At 40.7% G+C, this 26,930-nt stretch overlaps 1 protein-coding gene across 11 annotated transcripts in view; it reads right to left on the reverse strand.

Annotated features, from left to right (window-relative positions):
• KIT (KIT proto-oncogene, receptor tyrosine kinase) overlaps positions 1-26,930 on the reverse strand; it is a 118,870-nt gene that overhangs the window by 48,104 nt on the left and 43,836 nt on the right. For 3 of the 11 annotated variants that reach the window (XM_070261640.1, XM_005608574.4, XM_070261643.1), the window contains exons 5-14: positions 25,948-26,116; positions 21,316-21,505; positions 19,084-19,199; positions 6,015-6,129; positions 4,133-4,326; positions 2,576-2,682; positions 2,356-2,482; positions 1,982-2,086; positions 1,785-1,895; positions 399-549 (exon numbers count right to left, since the gene is read on the reverse strand). In XM_070261640.1, coding sequence (XP_070117741.1) covers positions 399-549; positions 1,785-1,895; positions 1,982-2,086; positions 2,356-2,482; positions 2,576-2,682; positions 4,133-4,326; positions 6,015-6,129; positions 19,084-19,199; positions 21,316-21,505; positions 25,948-26,116 — 1,385 coding nt within the window. 11 annotated transcript variants of the gene reach the window in all.

Genomic DNA, 26,930 nt, shown 5'->3' on the forward strand with positions numbered 1-26,930 from the left:
TTGACAAGTTTTCCCGTTTTCCCTATAAACAGCATCTCCCTATAAAGAGGCGTATAGGACCAAGCTCCACAGTATAAATGGAATGACACCAAGAGCGGAACCACGATGAGAGAAACAGGTATAGACTTCCTTCAGTTGAACAGAACTAAAGCTTAGAAAAAAAAACTAAGGATGCATTTGAAAAGAAATCAACAAAAATCTAAGTTTAACACCATTTGAATCTTTAAAAACACTATTTGAACTGCCTAAATGGTTAATCACATTTAAATGACTTAATAATTCTGATTTTGCATCTCAAAGGACCTCAGTTCATTTTTTTTAAAGAATTAGCCTTGATTGCAAACCCTTATGACCCCACGAACTACCTGCCGACAGCTATCTATGTAAATTGGTCTTACCAGGAGGACTCCTTTGAATGCAGAAGGTTCTTATAAAGTGCTGCTTCTGCGTGATCTTCCTGCTTTGAGCAAATAAATGAATCACGTTTTCTTCTCAAAAAATTCAGAAGATCACCATAGCAACAATATTCCGTAATGACCAGGGTGGGCCCTACGAGCATATAGGAAAAGGGTAGAAAGAGGTGAGACATATAGACAATCTTGCCTCCCATTAAAATACCCAAGGGTGATCAGAGTCATTAATATTCAGGTTCAATGGATGAGCCTACTTAGTTCCAATACAATCCTCTCTATTAACATTGCTTATCAAAACCCGGCATTATTTGGAGTAAAACTAAATGAGCAAGCCCCTTTTTACCTGAATTTCTGAGAGATTAGGGGCCAGGTGTGACTGCTGGTTTTACAGACAGGAGTTACTTACGCTACTATCAACCGTCCTACATAAATCCTTTGATTTCCTTCAGTTTACAGTGGGGCTTCACGCCTCTCGGTTAACGTTATTACGGAAACGATGAGAGCGCAAACTGCGGCACAAGAGGAAAACCAACCACACGGAACAGCCCAGCTCGCTGAGACGAGACTGGAAAGCGGGTGACAACCTGAAATGAGGTGGCGTCACCTGCGTTCTGAGCACTACTAGGCGAAAATGTTTTTTGGTGTTGTGAATGCCTAAAACTGCAGCTCTGAAGGTAACAAGCAACTAATTAACTCGGGCGGAAATTTCTCACGAATGAGTCATGACGTGGTGAGGCAAAAAGGTATGGGGTCTGCTTTAAGAAATTATATAAAGCTGTCAACGTGACCATGGATCTCTCCAGTTCTCAAGGAACAGCTCGTTTTACTAATCTTTGTTTCTTTAAGACCAAAATGCTTTCTGGAAACACCACAGAAATCCTTGATGGGAGGCTTGACTAATGCTTTAGAATTGGAAATTTATTTTTTACAGGAGTGAGGTGTTTGCTTCATTTGGTGTATATTTGTGAGCTGATAGGCTTAAAGGCCTATTTTTAATTATGATATGCAAATGAATATTAACCCTTTAGTGACTAAATATGATCCAGCAAAACAAAGCTTGCAAGATAAAAAGAAAAGCTTTGGGCACAAGATGAGACATTCTCGAGATATTCAAGAGGTCAATGCTTTGGATGCAACATACGTGATAGTAACTAGGGTATGTCATGGACTATCCCACCCCACGATGAGAAAACTAAAATATACACTCTTAACAACAATAACTCTTGCAGGGGGGACTCTAGCAAGAGGTAACAACAACTTGGGTAAAAATCTTGCAAGGAGCTTATAATCAAGCATTGTCAAAATCATATCAAAATCTCCCCCTTCTGATAATTCGACAGGTGATAAAATGCAAGCGGGTCACGGCTTTACCTCCAACGGTGCATGCTCCGAGAAGATTCACAATATTCATGTGATTACCAAGGTAACTCAAGACTTTGAGTTCAGACATTAGGGCTTCTCGTTCCGTTAAATGAGCGCTTGCTAAAAATTAGAAACATCTTATTTTAGCAAAAAAGCAAATTTGGAAAACTGACGTTGAGTGCGCACCGTAGCGTATAGGAACTTACGCTTGAGCATCTTCACAGCAACAGTCATGGCCGCATCCGACTTAATTAAGCCGTAGGCAGTGGCCTCAACAACCTTTCCGAAGGCGCCAGCACCCAAGGTTTTCCCTGTAGAAAGGAAGACAAGGAAGTAAGTGGCAGTGATGGTGAGGGACCATTGGTGCGGTTTCAAAATCAACAAAGGAATTGAAGACAAATTTGTCTAGACATATTTCCCTAAAATATACTTTAGCTCAAAGCTATCAAAGGTGGTGAAATTTCACATAAAACACTTCTTGTTTCAGGTGGAATAAAACAAAGGAAGCTACTGGGGTTCCTAAAGTCATTGTTGTGTGTGCACAAAAGTTTACATGGAAAGCCCCCGTTTCAATACTGACCAAAACTCAGTCTGTTTCTGGGAAACTCCCATTTGTGATCATAAGGAAGTTGCGTTGGGTCTATGTACACATAATTGTTTCCATTTATCTCCTCAACAACCTTCCACTGTACTTCATACATGGGTTTCTGCGGGCGGAGAGAGGGAAAGAGACATCATCTTTCAATGGTTAATGTTTCAGGCAGGATAGCCCTCAGGGCAGAGAACAAAGAAATGGTTACCTGTAAATATTTGTAGGTAAGAACCATCACGATGACGCACATCATGCCAGCGGCGACCACGAAACCAATCAGCAAAGGCGTGAACAGAGTGTGGGGATGGATTTGCTCTAAAATGAGAGAGGAACATGGAATCACAGCCTATTAGCAGAGTAGGATCTTCACCACAATCACGGAAACCCAAGCTCACCCACCTCCCATCTCACAGCCCTGGCAGGGTCCAAAGCCACCGGCATCTCAGCTGTGTGCCTTGGTTATTATCTGACTCTTGTTAGTCAAAGGAATTTTTAAAAATAACATCTCTAAACCAGACTACTGTGGAAGAGAAGTTGAGATTTCTATAGCATAAGAATAACTTTATGGGGCCAGCCCGGTGGCGCAGCGGTTAAGTGTGCATGTTCCGCTTCTCTGCAGCCCGGGGTTCGCCGGTTCGGATCCCAGGTGCGGACATGGCACCGCTTAGCAAGCCATGCTGTGGTAGGCGTCCCACATATAAAGTAGAGGAAGATGGGCATGGATGTTAGCTCAGGGCCAGGCTTCCTCAGCAAAAAAGAGGAGGACTGGCAGTAGTTAGCTAAGGGCTAATCTTCCTCAAAAAAAAAAAAAAAGAATAACTTTATGCTGTTTGTCAATGAAAAGCAACATCTGAATGAACTTTGTACCTCAACAAAACTCCTGCCTTGGACAACTTTAGCCAGTTTCCTTTGCGGATGCTTTACATTTTCTTCCTTATGCTTTCCTGTATTTTCCCAATTTTCTATATCAAGCATGAATTTCTTTTAACCACCGAGAAAAACATTTTTAATGTGTTCCTTTCATTGCCCTGTCTGAAAAAAACTATGACGAAGAACAATGTAACATTCTTCCCCTCATTACTCAAAAACTGAAAATTCACCACTTTTTGGCATTCATCTTTGCCAACTCAAGAAAACAAAACCTGAGCCCTAAAAATGTAGGTGCTCAGTTTCTTTGTCTTCTAACTTCATACCAATTCATCATTTCATCCACAAGGATCATTTCACCTACGTTAGGAGAGCTAGTCACTCATAAATCAAACTTTAAAGATGTTATAGAAAGAACTTACTAACATGACACCATAAAAGGCAGTGTTAACTCTCATATAGTGTCTGGCAATGTGTTAAAATAACTGATTTTAAATAACTGAAATTTTAAATTGAACTTAAATTTTTAAATTGCTCTGTTTCTGTTTGAGCATAAGGTAAATATATTCCCTATTTGATTTCTCTATCTCTTTTTAATGGAAACAATTGGAAACATACAATTTCTTTAGAGAGATATATATATCACACACATGTGCATGGACAGAACACACATATGTACACGCACACACACATAAAATATATATAGTACATGGTTAAAATTACTGCATGAATTTTAACAAACTAGTACAGAACGAAACGTAGTGAGTATGATGACAGTAGAACGCAATGCAGGTATTACCAGAAATGACATGGCCAATGATGGAATGGACTTAAAATCATGACTGACGTGGTAGGCAGTGCCTAACATCCCCTTAAATTGGATTAAAAAGAAATATACCTTTGTTGTTACCTTTAAATGCAAAGTTAAAAAAGGCCGAACTCTTGCCCACATCATTGTAAGCCCTACACTCGACCGTGCCGTTGTGCTTGAATGCACTGTAATCGATGGAGCTTTGAACCACGAGTTTTCCAAACGGTGACACGGATGAGTTTTGTATCTTCACATCCACTGGCCCCACAGGAATGGAACATCTAGGGGGAATAAAATAACAGCCCAGATTTACTCCAGGAAAATCAATCAGTGAGCCAATCCAACACCTCGGATCTGGCGTACTTTTAAAACTAAGTTAAGGGTTCAAGATTGGAACTTTCCTTTTACACGCTGATGTCAGAGAGTGATGACGAATGAGCACTTCTGTGGCCCCGTAAGCAGGGAAAGCACCGGGGAAGAGAAGGAAGAGGGAGATGAGAGTTTGGAGTGAGATGTGGGTTTGAATTCAAACCCCTAATCTGTTGACCTCTGACAAGTTATTTAAATTCTTCAAGACTCAGTTCCTACAGCTGTAAAACTGGAATGGTCGTGCCCATCTTGGAAGGTTATTGAAAGGATTAGAGAGGAATTAAGTAAGATGGCTGGCACACATCCCGGTACAAAGTAGGCCCTTATAAATAAACTAATTGCAAGAGGATGTACAAAGCATAAAAAGGAAAAGCATGCAGGAGGAAAGCATTAAAGTCTCAAAAAGGACAACAACAGGGCAACCCCCCCAAAACCCCAGTAGCGAGGACCCTGCAGCTCCAGGTTCTATGGAGGGAGGTACAGGCTGTATCTCTAGGTCGCAATGACAAACCCTGATGACCCCGTTTGAAATCACCCATACCCCTCACATGCCTAGCAGTTTTCTATTCTCTTCTCTTGCTTTGTTTCTCTCCTCAGCACTTAACACCTGTACGCATTAGTTGTTTATTTCATCTTTCGCCCATCTCCACCTATTAGCATATAAACTCACAAAGCCAGGGTTCACATGTGTTCTGTTCACTGGACCAACGTTTAGCATCCAGTTGACGCTCCAAAAATACTTGCTGAATGAATGATTGTATTACCAGAGTTGCTTCCACTGTGGGCATGCTTTCCAGGGGTCTTGAACCCTCCCTATTACTCCCTGCAGAAAACATTCCACTAAAACTCAGCTGACAACACTCCTATGCAACCTCTTCCAAGTTGTTGTGATAAAAAGGTCTATTTGATGAAAAATAAAATTTCTATTATTATCTTGACTATTCAATTGTGATGTTACACTGGGCTTTTAAACCCTGAGCATAAAATAGCTTTTGATGGATAAAAACAGCAAAGTTGACCCCATTTTCATCTTCAGGTAATGTGAAAGGACAATTTAAGGCTTAAGGGTCGCTTGTGAGGCAGAGGAAGCACATTGCCACATGCGCTCTGCTCAGAGGCGGGACACCTCATCAAGGAGAAAACCATTTGAAAACCCGCCGCTTACAAACACCACGTGTATGTTGTAATTGCGCGATCATTACTTTTTGGTAACTTGGCAATTAACTTCTGAGGTAATTTTTTTCATGATAACTACAGCTGCATTTCCCACACACATTACCTCCTGTGTATAGAATGGAAATCTAATTACTCTGCCCTGGAAAATTGCTTTATCTACCTGCAGGCTGGAAATTGCACGATAAATCCAAAAAGATAACCAGCAAAATAGAGAAGTCATTCAGTAATCATTTTTCAGCAAACAAAATTAATGTCTACCAAGAAAAATATAGCAATTATGACCTCTAAAAAGCCACATGGATAGAAAAAAATAATAAGCAAAACAAAGCTTTAAAAAAAAAATCTGAAAACACCATTTGAAATGCAAGTGAATCGCAGTCCATCCCTTCTGCGTGTTAAGTAGGACCCAAAATAATCATCTCACCTCTGCTCAGTTCCTGGACAAAAATACCAATCTATTGTGGGCTCTGGGAATCCTGCTGCCACACACTGGAGCATGCCATTCATGAGCCTGTCACGAGTCAGGATTTCTGGTTTTGCTGCAGGAAAAGAGAAGCGGCCATACGTCAGATTGCTGGAAAACCTCATCAAGGTTCACTCCATTCTTTTAGAAAACTTAGCACCTTCTTGAGGCTGAAGAAGACCCGGAGGGAACATGTTAGTCAAAGGGGAGAATCTGAACCAGGAAGTGGAAGGTACAGGGAGGTGGATGTGAGGGGTCAAACCAGGAGAGGCTGTCAGTGAGAGCTGCCCAGCCCAGCTGGACTGTCCGCCCCGCAGATGTGGAGGTCTGTGAACTGGCTCTTCCGGGGATCTGGAGGTTGCAGGACCACCTGGCAGGGTTTCTGTTTCCAGTGAGGGGGAATCTGACAGACCGCTTCTAAATCAAGACTCTGGAATTCCAAACTGTATTAAAGGTGGAAATTTGGTTTAAAGGATTCCTGATATCGGGCTTTCAAAGTATTGTAGAGACTGGAATGGATGAAATTAGGAGTTGTTACAGGAAAAGAGAAGCCCCCCCACCTTGGAAATTTCCTCTTTTGGGGAGAGGGGTGAAGAGGTGATAGATATTAAATAGGTTAATCACCCTTTTTACAGAAAATCGAAAACCTAAGAGTAAAATACCATACGGGCTTTTAACCCCAAATTTTTATTTCAAATGCAAAACACAGACAGAAAATTAGAAGAGGAAACCAGCCCGAGAGTGTTATTCATATATATATCTAAATCTGAGTACAATCACCGAAAAAGTAAATTATATCAGCAGGAATGCTCTAATTTGACATTTCTGTGTAACTACAATAATCAACTGATATTCAATCACGGGTGCCCTAAAGCACTGCAAATTCTTGAGATTATTTCTAAAGCGGAAGGAAGATGAACTTGCGTTCAGCTGTTCTATTGGTAATCTATTTGAAGGATTCTAACCTGCTGAGAACAAGTTGGCTAAACTGTAAGCATCCGGTGGTGGGGACAGGGATGAGCTTGCCCTGTCTCCCTGGTACAGCATCGAGAGCACCAAGCCTGAGCACAGGACCACGGGAGGCCATGTGTGTGGCCGACAGACCTGAACACCGACTACAAACACCCATCAGCTCTCTGCCCTGGATCAGATCTCCTCATCTGTCAAACGGGAACAACAGTACCCACTTCACAGAGGGGTTGTGACAATTCAATGAGATGGAGCACACAAAGCACAAAGAACTAAAAATGATTCACAGAAATGAAACAAAAAAATTTAAGAATTATTATTAATGATTCAGTTCTTCTTTTCTTGCCAGCCTAAATATTCTCTTCAATGATCTAAAAATTACTTCTTTAAGAGTGTGATAATGCGCATGTGTTTTAACCCGATGCACTGGAAATCTGACATCAATTTTGCTGCGATTGATGGGAACAATAGATGTGGTGAGAAAGACAGACTGACAGCCCAGAAGCCTAGTAAGCTTATTTCCTCAAAGGAAGGTAACACTGATAAATGACATCTTTGTGGAACAAGCTCTCAGCACCTCACCTCCTTGCAGGCAAAATGGCTTGGCAGGGAACGGAGTATCCACATGCATGGCACACCCACCTGTCACTCAACCTGGCCCTGCTGATGGGCAGGCCATTTGGCTAATACACACAAAAGAGCGAGACTCCAAAGCAATCTCAAGGTAGGGGCATCCTTGAGAGTTTGGATCCCATGCCAGCTTTCACAAATAGAGCAAGAAGACGAGCAATCGTCTTGCGAAAGCATCCATCTGGCAAGTTTCATTTAATTATCATGGGCAACTGTGTGATTGGGCTGAAAAGTAGGACACAACACAAAAAAACAGTGGAACTTTAGGAGAAGGCTATTTGCTGGAGACCACAGGCGCCATACGGTGGGTCTCTCTGGACTCGATACAAGTGTCACCTCCTTTTCCGAGCCATCCTCAACTCGCCAAAGCCAAGGTGGTTGGTCTCTTCTCGCTAGCACTTAAGAGCAGCTGACACTCTTAATCAGACTCTATATTCTCAAGGGCAGGAACCACATCTTACTGACTGTCCCTCTGACTCCTTGAAGAGCCTGACCAACGGGAGACACACAGTAGGAGCTGTTGAACGATTAAGTCCTCCCCAAAGCAATAAGTGCCTCAGATTCCAAATGAATTCAACTAAAGTCACAAGAAGGGACTGGAAGAACAGCCTAATGGTCACTTTCCTGTGTAGGGGCACTATTTCCATTATTTTTGCAGTAGCAGTTATAAAATAAGAAGTACACACAAATACCTGGGTCATGTGAATTTTTTTTTAATACTGCAGTTAATGAAGAGAAGGGTCTATACACAGACAGCAAAGATAACTGGATAGGACTCAAATGGGAATCAAGTTCATAAGACAGATTTCCTTATCCCGACATTCCTTTTGTCACTCATCCTTCCTAAGGCTACATGGTGGATTTCTAGTGGAATTAAATATTAACTCAATACCAAAAGAGGCTAAAAGGATAGCTTAAGATATTAACAATGGTTATCTCTGGGTAGTAGGGTTACAAATAGTATCTATTTTTTTCTTTTGACTTGTTTTCCATTTTTTTATAATGAACACGTAGCTAATAATGAACCTATAAAACATTTTTTAATTAAAAAAGTTGGAACGGCTCAAAATTACATAGTCAATTACATGTAGCTTTGGTTACAAATGCTCTACGATCCAAGCCTTCCAGCGTGACACCTGGTAGCAGTTATACAATGGCCAGGGCTGGCAAATGGTGTGTCTGGATGTCCTACTTGTTCCCTGTTTCCGTGTGCTGGTAATTAGGCAGGTTTTTAAGGTACTATCCCAGGTGGGCCATAACCTGAGGCTCAAGGAGCAGCTTATGTCCTCTTGGGCCTGAGGTTGGCCAACCAAGCTCAGGGCGTTCACAAACTTCAATGTGCATTGGAAGCACTTTGCAAAGAGGTTAAAACGCAGATTCCTGGACCCCATTGCCAGAGACTTAGTAGGTTTAGGATCTGACCCAGCAATGCACTTTGTAAAAGTACCTTCAAGGGACCCTGACCAGGGCTGGGACTAGGGTGAGGCAAGAAAAGCATGAAGGGTGCAGAATTTAAGACACTTACCCTCAAGGTTTTGCAAATGGAGGGTTGGCACCATGAGGGAGCACCTCCTTAAATTGGCACCTGAGGTGCCTCTCTGGCCTGACCCTAATACCAGCCCCGTTCTTAACATTGGGGATGAGAGACTTCCTTCTGCAAAGGCTGAGTTACACGAGTACAGTGTGGGCTGTGCATGGCAAGTTGCACTAGGAAATGTTTAATACATAAAGAATGAGCTAGGTATAAATCTGATTCCTAAAAACGAAAATCTGGGCTCATCTGCATTTTGTAAGTCCCTCATTGCACCATGTTAAGACATTAAGTATACATTTTGCTTTTAAAGATACATAACTCCCTGCAGTTCTCCAGGTTAAGTCTGAGCTGTGGTTTCTCAGATATTCTGCAATCAGCCGTAGACCAAATGACACCTTCCCTAATTCCTCCCAAGTTGCAGGTTTAGATAAGCCTAAGAGGTGTGTGAGTTATGTATTTCCTGTGGAGATAAAAATTAGCCTTTTCTTCCTTCAAAGCATTATGGACCTGAGTCATTCCGGTGTCTCCAACAACACTGATCAGCTTGTAGGCAGATTTCAGAGTGCTTATGACTGGACTGAGAATTTATTGCTCATGCAATTAAAAATCCTAACCATTCACTGATTTACCCAACCGATATGTGATCTTGAAAAATACTCCTTTTCACCACCATTAGGTCCATAGGGAAGGCAAGAACAAAATGAATTTCTAAGAACACAGCCCAGATTACAAGAGCTGAGGGGGTGGGTTGGGAGGAGATATACATGTAATGGGGTGGGGAAGCATTTTTGAATACAGCTCTTCTCTCTAACCACCCCGACCAACTCCTGCTATAAAATTTGCCCACACTCTGTAATAGCAGGACTAAGAACGATGACATAAGTCTCCAAATAATAAAACTAAATGAAGAGAGATCCTAAGGATGGATTTGTTTTTAGGATGGTTTAATGGCCAATGCTTTGCAGCAATTTGTCACCTATCTTGGCTTGGGAGTCTGGGTCAAATCTACATTCCTGTCATAGTACCGTTACAATAAAGGAATTTAAATCAGCTAAAATAGAAGTACTACTCAGGTTAACTTTTACTGATAAAAGGAATAGTATAGTTTTTTAAAAATCTCCCAGAATAGATATTTTAAAAATAAATTTTGTCTTAGACATTCTTCAAGATAGCCAAAAACTGGCTGGGCACTTTAACAGAAATTTAAAAGATGAAACAAAACTTCAACTATAGTCTCCTGTATCCAGTTATCTTCAACAGACTGTTTATCATTTAAAAAAAAAAAAAAAGTCATTCTCCTAATGAAGTAATGTTCCAAACTAGGGGGAAGCACACTTTTACCGTAAAGGGCGTGAGGGTAAATCTTTTAGGCGTTGTGGGCCATAGGGTCTCTCGTAAGTACTCAGCTCCACCCCATACCACAAATGTAGCCAAAGACATGTAAATGAATATGCATGGCTGTGTTCCAGTAAAACTTTACTTACAGACACGAAAATCTGAATTTTTTCATGTCTCACAAAATCTTCTGATTTTTTTTCAACCATTCAAAAAAACACAAAAATTCTTGGCTTATGGGCCATTCTAAAACAGGCTGTAAGCTGAATCTGGCCCCAGGGCTATAGTTTGCCCACCCCTGTTCTAAACAGCCATCAAAAAGATCTCCCAAATCTTACGATTAAGTCAAAAAAAAAAAAAAAATGATGAAACTACTTGGAGAGAGGCTTCCTCAGCCAGAATCACTGGGTTCAACTTACAGGAGCACCATGGCCATGTGACCCAGACATGGGGCAGGTGATGTGTACCTGCCTCACAATGCAACTCTGCCTGCCGCCAAGGAGGGCAGGCATGAGATAAAATGCGATTTTTGCTATTTTTCTACTCTGTCAGAGTAGGGAACTCATTTTGCCACCTAATTCACAAGTAGAGGAGAAAGGTTATTGACACAATGCCCATGGAAAAATTATGTACCTATTCTTGGATTATTTTAAATTTCCACTAAATTAGAGGTGACCCTGCATACATTTGTAAATGAAGAGAGCTAACTTGATGTAAAATCACATGTGGCTCAACTGGAAGGGAAATTTCCATAGAGTAGAAGTTCCACAAACATAAAAGGAACTACTCTTGCTGTTTTTAGAAAAGTTAGGTCCCAAGTTCAGGGTCAGTGCTGGCAGAAGTTTACATGGTTACATATCTAAACTTCTTTCTCTTGCTTTTCCACCATACACATGAAAAAATGGCCAGACCACGCAAATACAGTCAACAAAGGGCTTAACCATCTACACAAGTTACCTTGTTTTCGAACAGGTTCAGCATTTAATAAATCCCCAACTTAGCAACACGCTCCATCAGACCAACTGTCTTAGGAGACACGAAGGAAAAAGAATAACAGGACTTGAGGGTGGGAAAAATGAGACTCTTGGTCAGAACCACATTTCCTAAATTTTCTCAGAACATGAGAGAGTCAAATTCTATTTTAAAAGTAGGTTGCCATGATATCCCTTTTTGCTTGATTTAAATGTCTATAACACTTCTCATATCCACAGAGATCCTCTTCATAAGAAGGAGCTATTAAAGCGTCACATCAAAAACAACACTCATAACTCCCCAGCAATTTAAGAACAAAAACTCATTTCAAGTTCAGGAAGAGAAAATAAAAACAGAGTTCAACCGTCAGATATCTCAAATGAACACATATTGCTTATAAAAAGATTAATGTAAAAAGACAAGCAACTATTTTCACAGAGATGAGCTACCACACTAAGAAGATCTGAAAACTATTCCTGAATTCAGATCTGTCCAGCGCAGTGAATCCACGACATATGTTCAAGATGTGGGAGCATGAAAGATAACAACAGATGATAACCTTACTGACTCCTGGGCACTCAGGCAAGGTTGCTCATTTGAGATTAAACAAGATAATTATAAACTTTAAATAATCGTCTGATGGGTTTCTTTTAAAACTTAGTCACACCATTTCAGAGTCCCATCTCTCACTCCACAATGTCTCAAAATTGCATCAGACATGGGTTCAAGAAGTTATGAAATACCCATGCAAGGAGATACCAAAATGATGCCACAGAAGAGCATTTATGACATGGAAAGATGCTCACAATGCTTTCCTCGTTTAGCACCAAAAGCCAAGGTTATGAAGCAATAGGACCTCATTTTGTCCAAAAAAAACCACCTTTTTTTAATGGTCTGGAAGTAAAGGATATCTCTAAAATGTAAATAAACTTAAAAAGGTACAGTTAAAACTTGCTTGATATTTATTCTTGCTTACTTATATTTTCTAGTTATTCTATCCTTCACATAACATTGTTATAATAAAAAAAATTGTTTTGGGGCCGGCCCAGTGGCACTGCGGTTAGGTTCCTACATTCCACTTCGACGGCCTGGGTTTCACCCGTTCAGATCCTGGGTGCGGACATGGCACTGCTTGGCACACCATGCTGTGGCAGGCGTCCCACACATAAAATAGAGGAAGATGGGCATGGATGTTAGCTCAGGGCCAGTCTTCCTCAGCAAAAAGAGGAGGATTGGTGGCAGATGTTAGCTCAGGGCTAATCTTCCTCAAAAAAAAAATTGTTTTAATTTAAAAATACATGTACACAAATGTTTGCACAAACCAAGCTACTGTGGTTACTGTCGTAGCCTTACAGCAAACTCTCAAAAGTAAGTAAATAAATAAAAACGGAGTTCTATTCAGCACCAGCTTTATTTAATGTTTAAGGATTCCAGTAATTTAACAAACATAGAAGTAGGGCTATTAGAGTCCACTTAATAGGAAAAAAACACCACCACTAAAAAGCAGAGTCTCTCAAGCAAAACTCAACAGATAAGTGGGCTAGCAGTTAGTCTTAACATTCTTAGCCTCTAACACAAGAACGGTTTGGACACCCAAGTGTTTGGAAGGAAGGTGCCTATAACCTTCAAAAAACAAAAATAGAATGGCTAACAGGTTAACAGGTAGGAAAACGCTTCCAACCTTCCAAAAACTCTAAGTTCTAGTAACTTCACTCTCATTTCATGAGGATCTTAAAAGCCCCCCAACTGAGAAGTCCTTGAAGGCAAGCCCACCATTACTATTGTGCCCTGGGTAAAGGTCCTGGAGACTTCCAGCCAGGTGGGTGACCCAGACGGCTGGCAGGCAGTCTGTCCAAAGTCAGCCATCTACACTGCCGGCTTGACAGGTATACCCTCACCTTTGGCAAATGTCAGACGGACCACGTCCTTTATTTGTAGAGTGTTGCTACTCCCAAAAAGAAGGATTGTTGAGCCATGCGTAACTGGATTTCACTTTGGAACCAAAAAATACATAAAAGGTGGCCCAGATTTCACAAATGTGGTCAAAGGGAAACTTTCTCATCAAGAGGCCTCATTCTGGGTGATTTATTACTTTGACTGATTTGGGTATACTGTATGATCTATAAATAATCACTCACACCAGACAGGATGTTAATTACATGATGCAGTGATTTAGAAATAATACATTATTTAGCATTTCCTTAAATTGTTTCAACCCCTTGTTAACACTCTACAGTAAATGGAGTGAAATTTGTGACTTTTGAGAGTTAATTTGGTGCAGTTCAGCAGTCATCTGGAGACCCAATCTAGCTTAACATTACCTGTGCTCCATGAAAGCCAACGAGACAAGAGGAGCCCTTTTGTTCTCTATACCTTACTTGTCCTGCTACCACCACCTGACAGGACTCTCACTCAACTGGCAGGTTTGTCATTAAGGACAGACCTTTAAGATGGGAAAGAGATCTACTTATGGCTCCTAGATATCATTTGCCACAAATTTTAGATTTGTAATACTGATCTAGAAATGCTACCGGATAAGGTTTAAAAAGGGTACAACACTTTCAGCTGTAAGATGAATAAGGATATAATCGAACATAAAACATGGTGAGGATAGTTGATAACACTGCATTGTATAATTGAAATTTGCTAAGAGAGTAGAACTTGAACGCTCTCACCAAAACAAAACAAAACAAAATGGGTAAATACAAAAGGTGATGAACGTGTTAATTAACACAATGTATACATATATCAAACGATCACATTGTACACTTTAAAGATCTTACAATTTCATTTGTCAATTATATCTCAATAAAGCTAAAAAAAAAAAAAGTTCTTAAAATCTTTCCAGAGGTTTGAAAAACAAGTGATTTATCATATCAATCATAATTTCTTTGCACAATTTTGTAAATTATTTCAGGATTCACATGAGACAGTTGAAAATACAAGCCAAAATAAACTTATAAAATATTTATATTACTGATTAACATTTAAGTCCACCAAAAAGTTTGAAATTTATTCAAGAAATACTGAGTGGAGAGGGAAAAGAGACAAGTGAATAATTTAAGGTTAAAATACACATTTGTCCTTTTAGTTGTCCTGGATTTGGTAAAAAAAAAACTTCATTGTGTGACATTTATTATAATCAAAGAGACCATAGGTTTCCAAGCAAAAATCGCAAGCTACCTAAAGAATCTGGGTGGTGTCACTTTTTCTAACACGTAGAGGAACTCTGGAAAGAGTAGTGCCTATTAAAGCACTTTGGGATAGTTTGATAGTTCTTAGAACTTTATTTTTCTCCCAATTTTAATCTGCAAGGAAAACAAATGGGCATTTTCCCCAAATGACATCAAACTTTTTCTAACTAAGAATATGATCTCTGTATACAACTTCAGTAAGCAATGCAAGTTCAATGCAAAGAATCACTGGTTTGTTTTGTTTTGGTTTTGGTTTGTTTGTTTTTAAAGATTGGTTTTTAAAGATTTTAAAGATGAGCTAACAACTATTGCCAATCTTTTTTTTCTTTTTCTTCTTCTTCTTCTCCCCAAGTCCCCACAGCACATAGTTGTATATTTTAGTTGTGGGTCCTGCTAGTTGTGGCATGTGGGACACCGGCTCAGCACAGCCTGACGAGCGGTGACATGTCTGCGCCCAGGATCCGAACCCGCGAAACCCTGGGCTGCCCAAAGCGGAGTGCATGAACTTAACCACTCGGCCACGGGGCCGGCCGTTTTGTCTTTTAATGAAAATCCTCATCAGTTTCCTCTGGAGGTCGTGCTGAAAAATGGCAAACATATGACTCTTGGCCATTATAAACCACCTTTAATGTCACTGAGCCAACTTTACAGACCCATGTAAATTATGCCTCAGTTAGAGAAATAAAAATAGTATTAAACATTTTCAAGCTTTACATGTTACATATTTTCCTCTTAACACAAACTGGCAGGACATGATTTTTTTTAAACCGCCCACATAAACAATCTAAACACACACACACACACACACACACACACACACACCTCTCTCCCACTATATTCAAATCTATATGTAGAATTTTCAAAACAAATGGATTTCTCTGCCACCAAACATTTAACCATTCAAAATCAAGGATTTTCATGAGCATTTCTCAGGAATCTATTAAGCAATTAGGTATCAATGTTACTGAGCAAAAGTACCCTGAACTTCTGCACTTATTCTTTGCCTTTATCATTCTGATTTTTATGAATTCTAATTTTTGCAGAGTGTAATTTCTTTCATCCTTGGGGCTAAGCTCATTTACAGAATACTATACAGTAGATCCACATATACATTTGGCTCAGCTAAAACATTACATCAAAATGGACACAACTGCTCCAATTTTAAATTTTAAAACTATTTTTAGCTTTTGATTTTAAAATTTAACTTAAAAAAATTTTGCCCCATAATAGTATTCACTAGAATTGTTTTTCAATCCAAAAAGGAAAAAAAAATCAACAAAGAAATTAGCTAACTATACATATCCATGAAGAGCAACTGGGGCATATTTCACAAGAGGCAAATGTTTTAAGTTTCACATAAAAATGCTACCTGTCAAAGCATTTGGAGATCAAGAAATCCAACCTGTTAGGTAAGTGAAATAAATGCCTTTAGTCAGTTTCGTGTTTGTAACACACTGACATCAATGAAAAGACTTCCTGAAGAGCTTAACCCAAGAGGTCAGAGAACAAACATGCTACCCTCATCTTCACTCAGTGCACCAAGCAGGAGCTCAGTAAATGCTGTGGGGGGATCTGTGACCCAGGCCCTAGAATACAGAAAAGGCCTCCTGTACTAACAGGGAATCCAAGAAAGGATTGTCTGGGAAGGTTGATGCCATTTCCTATCTAGTTTCAAACAGGCACGAGTTCACCAGCAGAACTGATTAATACTGATCCTGCCGCATGGTAAATTAGCCTGGCAAGTAAAACGGTAGGAACCCTGTCACCCAGAGAAAAGTAAGGATGACTTCGGTGACATCTTTCTAAGGTCAATGACTCACAACTAGCAGACCATACACTGGCAAAGGAAAGCATGAAAAAGGGGAAAAGAAACAGATCTTAATGCCTCCTTGCCCTTGAAGCCAGGGAAAGAGAGAGATAAACGGCATTTAATTTAATAAAATCCCCAACACTGAGCTTCTCAAAGCAAGGTCTGCGGAGTAGGCCACGTCCACAATCTGCTGTTACTGGACCACACGAGGGAAGCACAGAAACTGAGAACAAGAGTTGAGAAGGAGCAATTTGACAGGGTAATTTTTGTATCTGTTGAATTTAATAATAAAAAAAATACGATCTCGTATCTTATATATCTTTTCTTTTTTGCTTTACTTTTCTAGTAATTGGTTCTTACTCTATTTTATAGGAAGTATTGATCCAGAATGAATTCAAAATTTAAAAAAAAATGTCTTTGACCACAGATAGTTTAAGAAGCACCATATGAGAGCATCAAGTTTTGTTTTCTTTTTTTGAGGAAGATTAGCCCTGAGCTAACATCTGCTGCCAATCCTCCTCTTTTTGCTAAGGAAGACTGGCCCTGAGCTCAGATCTGTGCCCATCTTCCTCTACTTTATGTGTGGGACGCCTACCACAGCATGGCTTGCCACGCGGTGCCATATCCGCACCTGGGATCCAAACCGGCGAACCCCAGGCCGCCAAAGCGGAACGTGCGAACTTAACTGCTGTCCCACCAGGCCGGCCCCCAAAATAAAGTTTTGTATGGACAGCATGCATATTATGCTCACATGGATATGGATTTATCTGCAATCATCTCGTAAATTACTTGAATATTAAGATTTTTCAGAAGCAGGTAATTTTGCCCATTTGTAATGCACTAATAAGCTGCTCCAATTAACATCTGAATTAATCTAGAGATATTTGAATTGTGGGCCAATGAGACACCGTATAATCAAAACTGTTCCAAGGAGCTGAGATATTAATGAACATGATACCCTTGGAAAGGAGAGTTCTGTGGTCAAACAAGCTTGGGACAAGCCCTCCACAGCCCCCTCCAGGGGAGGCATAATACACATCAGCACAGCGAGCGCCTTGAGAAGGTCGGTCGGTTAGAAAAGAGTTTAATGGCACAGATGTGACCCTCTTTATCTAAACACATATCCTGTTCAGGAAACACAATTTTGGAAATGCTGGTATAGTCAAAAGACTCCAGGTTAGTAACCAAAAACCTGTCCTGAGTATCACTTATTAGCTGTTTCTCGTCTTCACTGGTCCGTGGATCCCACTGCCCAGCCCACTACACCACTGAGCTGCAGCATCAAGGACATAATGATGTGAAATCACTTCATGTAGCAAGTAGTAAGCTCCTTGTGGACAAGGGACTGGCTGCCGTCCTACAGCCCAACACACGCGAAGTACCCAGCAGTTACTAAGCTGTCCTCTAGGCAATGTTCCAGGTTGTCTCCTCGGCCCCCACACACCCAGGGTGGCTAATTCCAATGGTCATTTTGTGGGAATCCTACAAATCCCAAAATGGGGAATCCCATTTTGTGGGAATCCCAAGGATTCTGTCTTTGGAGGCCTCCCATGCTCTGGTGCCCAGGCTGGTGTGCTGCGGTAGGCATCTGCCGCCCTTCCTTGGAAATGCAGATTGGCACCATGGGAGAGCCAGGAGGAAGCTGCGCACTTGGCAAAAGTCCCAGTGGGTGAGTGTGTGCCCTTGGCCTCAACCTCTGTGCAGACATTTCTCCAAGCCGCTGTGGGGGTGCAGGCCACAGCAGGGCAGGACTCAGGTGTTCACGGCCATCCCCCACCCTAAACCGCCCGCTCCCTTCTCCCATTGCACCCACAGGGTATGCAGTAGGGACCCTCTGAGCTGGGTCAATATTGCATTCATCTTAGTGGGAGAACAATCTGAACACAAATAATCTCACAATCTCCAAAGAGAAAGCCCTGTAACAAAGAAATCATGTCAGGGCTTGATAGCGTCTCCTTCCACCTGACACCGTAATCCAGCTACTAGTCAACCTCTGGCTCCCCATTTCAACAATCAACAAGAACACATTTTCCGGGGCCAGCCCGGTGGCAAAGATTAAGTTCGCACATTCCACTTCTCGGCGGCCCGGGGTTCACCAGTTCGGATCCCAGGTGTGGACATGGCACCACTTGGCAAGCCGTGCTGTGGTAGGCGTCCCACATATAAAGTAGAGGAAAATGGGCACGGATGTTAGCTCAGAGCCAGGCTTCCTCAGCAAAAAGAGGAGGACTGGCAGTAGTTAGCTCAGCGCCATCTTCCTCAAAAAAAAAATACAAAAAGAATACATTTTCCCTCAAACCACTGTTGTTTTTAACTTCTGTGGCTCCTCTGTTTACTTCAAAGGTAGCACCCAGAATGTGAGCGACGTCTACAAGGTCACGTGGTCAGTGCAATGTAGGACAAGGAACTGGTTTTCATACACATTCTTCCAACCACCAAACCACGGGGTCTTTGTTAAGGTCAGAATTATCATGAAACATTATTTACATAGTACACAATGAGCTCAGTTCGGCAGCTGTTACAAACACCAGCCACAACTTAAAATAATAAAAAACAAGATGATAAGGAGCCAGTTGTTTTACTCACTGTTCACGTAAACATTAAATGTCACGGAAGAATCGACATCAGAATTGGACACTAGAAACGTGTAAGTGCCTCCTTCGGTGCCTTTTAATCTAGTCAGATGAAGTTCGCTCACATATCTACAAAGAAAGACGATAAATTAGTCACACCTAGATGGCCTGCCTCAGAGGATGTGCCTTTGTCACAGCTCCCCTCTGGAAATACATGTCTGGTTAGGAAAAATGACTCATGTAATGCAGTAGTAACAAGATCCACATTCACAAACAACAAATACAAATACACACACACATACTTAATTTGGGACAAATGCCTGTCATGTGAGAATACACAATGAGGAAAGGCTTTCTCAGCATGAAGGCAACCTCACAGAGACTGCAGCCTCTCCTTCCTCCCGTGCTGTCCTCACGGCCCTGTCCTCTGCCCACGGTCCTTTGTTCAACTGCCCTCTCACCAGTGTCCTGAACTCGCCTGCCTGCAAAACCCCAGACTGGCAGGCAGCTGCATGCAGGCTGTCTCCATACAGACAGCGCAGAGCCCGAGCAGCAAGGTCAATTTTGTTGCCCTCGCCCCCCTTCTTGCAACCCCACAATCTCCCGGTTTCCCTCCACCCTCTGTTACTTCTTCCTAGGGTCCTTCGCAGTATTTGCTATTCAAGCTTCTATTTCACTGTCGGGTAGCCAGATACGGCTGTGCAGACTGAGCGGAGTTAACGATAAGGGCTCCAGCGTGGATGGAGTGCCCTTGACCAACACGGGCTACACAACCGACTGGACGTATGCAGTGGCTTGTTCAGACTCTCCTCACACCGCACACGCTCCCGGGGCAATCCACTCTCACACTGAACTATCTGCTGTTTGCTCACAACTTTTGAGTCTCTATCTCTAGGCCAGACTCCTCTGTGCTACGCCTCCTGTACAGAGCTATTTTCATGCCCATCCCCACTGCTATGGGGGCAGCTAATAAGGACTCACACCTGCAACCTTCTCCCACGTTTGCCCTTGGCTGCTTAGACCCACATGGAAGTTGACTGCCCACCAGGTTTACAGCCAATGAGTGACTGACAATGGGAAGGGAGACATGCCCAGCTCCAGAGTGCCCTTGAGATCAAATCCTTTCTTTCTTCCTTTCCCCTCCCCACCCTGCTCCTCCACGCCCGGGCAGGGCTCTTTCTCCCTTAATGAAGCCCTTGCCAGAGAATTCTTGTATCAGGCTCTGCTTCTAGGGAAGCTGACCTAGGATACTTCCTACCTCAACATCACTAGAGATCCCACGGTCAACCTCCAATTCAACAAACCCCAAGCTGAACTGTCTCCCCCTCCTCCTCCTCCTTGAAGGGTATCTCCTCTCACCGTCCAACCTGGCTGATGGCCTCAGACTCCCAAGGGACATCTTCAGCTCCTTCCTTCTCCCTCCTACCCCTTCAATCACTGAATCTTGTTAAAGAGGTAGCCTGGACACCCCCCAAATCATCTTCTTCCCTCCAACCCTTAGACCTTGGCCCAGAACACCAATATCTCTCACCCACATTCTTGTAACGGCCAACAGCCTCTGACTGGAAAAAACTACAAACTCTCTAGGCATCGACTTCTTATTAGTCATCTGATCTCGGTCAAATTACTTAACTCATCTGGGCCTTAGTTTCCTCTTTTATACAAACGAGGAAATTAAGAGTTCCCACTCATAGGGTTGTGAGGACTAAACTTATCAAGTTAATATACATAAGGTACGGGGAACAGTGCAGGACAGAAAAAAGCACACACAGCTTTCATAACATGTTACTATTGCTACTATTTTTATGACAAATGTTTTGAGGATCAAATGAGAGGCCTGATGAAAAAGAACTCAAGTTCACTGCTTGGCCCAAAGCTACTTAATGATTCTGAGTTTTCCTAAAGTTTTAAGGAAACGATTGAAGGCACTCACTCTCCTCTTTCTCTGAAGAGAATTATTTAATGTGCCCCTAGTATACGCCAGTCACTGCTGTGACATAGCCTCAGAACTCTGGGGAAGAACTATCCCCCACTTTACAAATGAAAAAAACTGAGGCACAGACTTTTCATGTGCGCTAAATACACAGCAAAATGAAATACTGGGATGGAGACTCAGGAAGCAGCCCCAAACTCCCTTCCATAGCAGATGTCCTCTCATACATTTACGGGTCACACGGTAGGATCTGGTAAGCCAAGTGGAAGTGGGGGGAAACGTGTAATGTCCAGTGCCGGGCCCTCTTCTTACCTGATATTACTTTCGTTCTCAGACTTGGGATAATCTTCCCACTTATCAGTGGAGGTCCTGTTCATATATATCCACTGCTGGTGTTCAGGTTTGGGGTAGGATTCATATTCAACAATCAGATCTACATTCTCTCCATCGTTCACAAATACGGTAGTATTCATCATAGGGAAGACATTAATGAACCCTTTATCTAATCATAACAGAGTCAAACAGAAAGAAACTGTTATCCACAACTACCCGACAAAAAACACAACTTCATCTTTGGATTGCAAAGATAATTGACAGGTTTCCAGTATTAATTGACCGTAGCAAGTAAAAGAACGTTAACTCGCCGTTTCACACTTTATTTTGCTCTTGCAGAATCACTGTCACAAAGTGAGAAAGGACACACAGTTGGAATGTTTATTCTCCCACCTCAGTCTCATAAGCAGCTCTCTTAAAGATCTATCATCATCTTGTAAGTCTTCTAGAACTGCTAGCCTTGATGTTTATTAGGTTAAAAAGTATTCGAACTAAAGAGTTAGCCTATACCCAGACCCAGGATAATTGTATGTGTGATAAGAAGCTGTCATAAATCAAGAAGAGAAAGAGACCTCTAATGTTCAATTAAAAAGTTGAAAAACTGTCATTTAGTATTGGAAGAAAAATAAACTTACATCTTCTCATCACATCATCTGTCACAGATGGATCAAAGATAGCATTTTAACAATCAAACTGGGTTTGTTTTTTTTTTTTGAGGAAGATTAGCCCTGAGCTAACTGCTGCCAATCCTCCTCTTTTTGCTGAGGAAGCCTGGCCCTGAGCTAGCATCTGTGCCCCTCTTCCTCCACTTTTTATATATGGAACGCCTGCCACAGCATGGCTTGCCAAGCGGCACCATGTCTGCACCCGGGATCCGAACCGGTGAATCTCGGGCTGCCGAAGCAGAACGTGCGAACTTAACCACGGCGCCGCTGGGCCGGCCCCTCAAACTGTATTTTTAAGTAAACAACAGAATTGACTCCTATCAAACTTCTACAGAGGGGGCAGTTTTCTGGGCTGTTTAGAAGCAACAGAAGAAAAAAGTTATAAAAGACAAATCAGAATATATAAACATTTAAAAATGTCTATATAGTAAAATTAACCAAGGTAATAGGAAAAAGAGGACATGAAACTATAGAAGAAAAAAATATTTAAACTAGTAACTAAAATAAGGCATCACATTTCACTTATTAAAAATAGCAAAACTTCAATAAAGCTGTTAAAAAATAAAGTATATCCATCCTATGGAAAAACAATACCGATTTGAAATAAATGCAATAGTTTTGCAAGTGTGGTAAAAGTAGCACACTGAGTGTGACACATTAGAAAGTGGCACAGCTCTTTTAGAAAGCATTTAGCAGGGCTGGCCCTGGGGCACAGTGGTTAAGTTTATGTGCTCCGCTTCAGTGGTCCAGGTTGACGGGTTTGGATCCTGGGTGCAGACCTACACCACTGTCAGCCATGCTGCGGCAGTGGCCCACATATAAAATAGAGGAAGACTGGTACAGATGTTAGTGGAGGGCAAATCTTCTTTAAGCAAAACAGAGGAAGATTGGGGCTGGCCCGGTGGTGCAGCAGTTAAGTTTGCACGTTCCACTTTGGTGGCCGGGGGGTCGCCAGTTCGGATCCCAGGTGCAGACCTATGCACGGCTTGGCACACCATGCTGTGGCAGGCATCTCAAATATAAAGTGGAGGAAGATGGGCATGGATGTTAGCTCAGGGCCAATCTTCCTCAGCAAAAAAACAAGAAAAAAAAAGCAAGCATTTAGCAATATAGACTTTTTAAAATTATCTGTTCTTCAATTTAACCCTGTAATTTCCATTTGAGAACTCTTCTTAGTGGATGGCTACATGCAAAAAGAGGTGCTATTTACACTAGTTATAATAATTTTTAAAACAAGAAAACAGAAAACTGGTTAATTAATAAAGCAGCCCTTAGACATGGTTATATAATAATAATATAAGAGGTTGGAAAAGAATGTAGTAAAACAATTGTCAATATTATTTTTATAGCCACCATTTATGAAATGCTTACTATGTGCCAAGAACTGTCCTAAGTACTTTAGCATACATTTCATTTAATAATTATGACAAATATTTAATCTTGTAACAATACTGAAAGAGAAAACTTATAACTCCCAATTTAATAACTCCTAAAAAACCCAAGTTCTGGAAAACCACATGGCTAGCTACCCAATGGCAGAGCCCGGATTTGAATACAGGTCTGCAGGAAGCCAAGGCTGGCCTCTTCTTAAGATAGCACATCCTAGAGTCACTGTATACTTTCAGTTAGAGAGAGAGGGAGAATAATACTGTCTGTGTAATTAAAGTGCTGCTGCATACAAAAAGATAAACAATATCTTTAAAATGGTTACATTCCAGTTAGTGAGATTAGGGAAGAGTTTTTATTTTATTTTATTTATTTTTCAAAATTTAAAAACTAATTGTAGAATGTAAAATGATCATTCACTATCTTTGGCATTATTTGGTTAAATACACTGATGTCCCACAGGAGTTGTCATTATCGTATCTACTGCCCTTTCGTTTCCTTATAGATTCCGATTACAAATTAATTCCAACTATCCTTTGTACCAACGGAAAAAGGGTTTTTCAGGTGAGAACAAAAAATCATCCAAAGGAAAACTGCAGATAGAAAACTGCAGATAGAAACCACCACTCTGTTCTAATACCTGAGTCATAAATCATACCTTCCACCATTTTTAAGCTAATTTAGGTTAATTTTGAGGGAATAAATATTTCATCTGAATGCTGCATTAAATTTTCAGGTTCTCAAGGTCTTAAATCCAAAGAAAGCACACAATGCAAAGTATTCAAATATTACAAACAACAACATTCGCACTGATACTATTTCTCTTACAGTCATATACAAAACACTAGTCTGAAGTTCCTCATTTAATCCAGTGCAAACACTATGCCAGGCACTTTAATAAAATCTGTTGCCTTTTCTCCTTTCACAGCCTCGGGAGTTAGAGGCTGTGTTTCTCAGAGGAGAACATGCAGGCAGAGTTAAAGTAGGGTGCATTCGAAAGTTAAGTGACAGAGCCCAACTGAAAACCAGATCAGGGCCAAGCCAAAGCCTTGTGCTCTCCACCACTCCACCTTGCATCCAAATCCCTCTCTCAACCCCTAAAGAAATTACTTTTCTCTTTGTCTCTTCCTGTTCCTCTCCCATCCCAACCCACTCCTGAAACAACACAAAACCAGATTCAGGTTTCACGGCCACAAGTCTTTCCAGTTATATAGTTATATTCTTGGAAATTGATGAATGGATTTTAAAAATCTGATTACACACAACAATATGCTGAAAACATCCTTCTAATTGCTTTCTGGAGCTGAAGCTGATATATCAACACACTCCCTAATCAACTTAGCAAATTAGCACTTATGGAGTTTAATATTTTAAAAGCATAGCTTTCTATTCAAATTAATAAATGGTTCATAATCACGTTCAGGGACAAAGTAGCACTCTTTCTGTGTGCTGACTCTATAATTGCAAGTAAAATGTCTTCTCCACATTCGGTCTGCTGAGCTACTTTCCATTAAAACATGGGCAGAAACGCCAAAATTATATGAGATTATGGTGGGATAAATCACAGATCTCTAACATTGCTACATAAATTATTGAAGAAATATGGGGGAAAGGAGAGAGAGGAAAACAAATATCACATCATTTTATTATTGCTCGTGCTGAAGAATTTCACCAGCCTCAAGACTTAGTCAAAGCCAAGCAAAAAGAATGAATATGGTTGCATTAAAAAGACAAGAAAACAGATTAAATTCAAACAATACTCAAAAGACAAGAAATGTGCAAATGAAGTAATTTAAAAATTAGTATTTTTTTCAGTAAATCAAAAACATCAAGTACTTCCCTAGACTTTGCTCTCATTAAGTAGATGATTGGAAAATATTTAGAGAGATTTCTAGAGTGGGGAAGAAAAGGCTAAAGCAATTGTGTACACCAGATATGATGGGGTTAGGGACACAGGCTACCATGTTCCAGTTTACACTCTGTAGGACCCATGACCCATTCCCCAGTGGCCTCCTGCCTGAAGGTCTATGCTATGGCCTAAGGTTGGAGAACAGGGCATGGTGAGGTGCGTGCTAGGGAGGAGAGGCTCAAATTCAGCCTTTCTTGCTACAAATGAATGAGAGCCCATGAGGGGTAAAACTCTAAACCAAAAGGCCGAGGGGCCTCACCCAAAGATTCAGAGAAATATCTTAGGCTCTAAGCCTTTGCTCTCCTCCAAAGACAAAGGCTACACCATTTCCAAATGCAAGTCATTCAGCAAGGACTGGAATTTTTGAAAAAGCTCAACTTAAATTTTGTTTGTTTGGTGGGGAGGGGAGGCTGCGTAAACAACGTCAGTTACAGCTTTCCACTTCCCTCTATTAAACCGGTAGAATTTCCTTTGTGCTCTAGTTGGAGGGGGTGACGATGTTTTCATTCATTCATTTCATTCATTCATTCATTCAGTGATACTAAAATTTCTAAAAATCTGTTCAACATTCCATTAACATGAAAAGGAAACTATCTAGTAATTTCTTCTTTCACTACTGCCAGTAATTCATACATTCCCAGAGATATTTACCTACTACTTCCAAGGTTGTTGTGACATTTGCTGATCCAAAAGTATTATTGGCGTAACACATGAACACTCCAGAATCGTTAACTCTTGCTGGGCTGATAGTCAGTCTTTCCTGACGTACAAAATTGAAGTCACCCTGATGTGAGCTACTACTCTTTACCTGTTCTTTAGTCTGCTGGTTTCAGAAGGGGAGAAAAAAAAAATCAAAGATTACCATAAAATTTATATTCAGGATCCTTCCTAGATAAATTAAAAATAGCAGCAATTAACTTCTCCATATTAGCATTCATTATACACTACTTAAGTAAGAATAATAAAGCATCATGACAAGTCTGTCATTGGAACACTTCATATTACATGATTATATTGAAAGATAGTCATTATTAATGATTAGAAAAAAACATGAAAATTCATTTCTTAATAACCACAGCATACATAATTCCAAATTCTCTGCAGTGCTAAATATTTTTTGTGTCAAGTTTTAAAAGTTACTATAAGAAATATTACAGAATATGCATAGTTATATGATATCAATATTTCCCATTATATATTTTTCTATTCTATATCCTAGTGACTGAAAGAAAACACATTGCTAATAATAATAATAGATTCTATTTTACTAACATTTATATTACTTTCATGAAAAAAAATGGAATCACAATGTCTAAAACTAACTTGGAAACTCATCCCACTGTTCTCACCCAGCAGAATTCTGGCAAATATTAAGGGGAGTTCCAAAGTATATAAGACCCAGCCCCAAATTATTTAAGCATGAGCTGAAGAAAAAAGGTTGCTAATTTACTCTTATGATATCATCATTCCACTCTTATTATTTGTCTCCAGACAAGACATGGAGAGATTTCTTGTATGGAAAACATCATGGGAAAAAAACATAACATAAACTACAGCCACTCTGAACAGATTAAAGGGAGTAGCATATAGCTTTCTACACCTTCCAAACTTTTTGTATTGTGAATACATTCCTA

The sequence above is a fragment of the Equus caballus genome, chromosome 3 (genome assembly GCF_041296265.1).
Source record: "Equus caballus isolate H_3958 breed thoroughbred chromosome 3, TB-T2T, whole genome shotgun sequence".
NCBI classification, from domain to species: domain Eukaryota; kingdom Metazoa; phylum Chordata; class Mammalia; order Perissodactyla; family Equidae; genus Equus; species Equus caballus.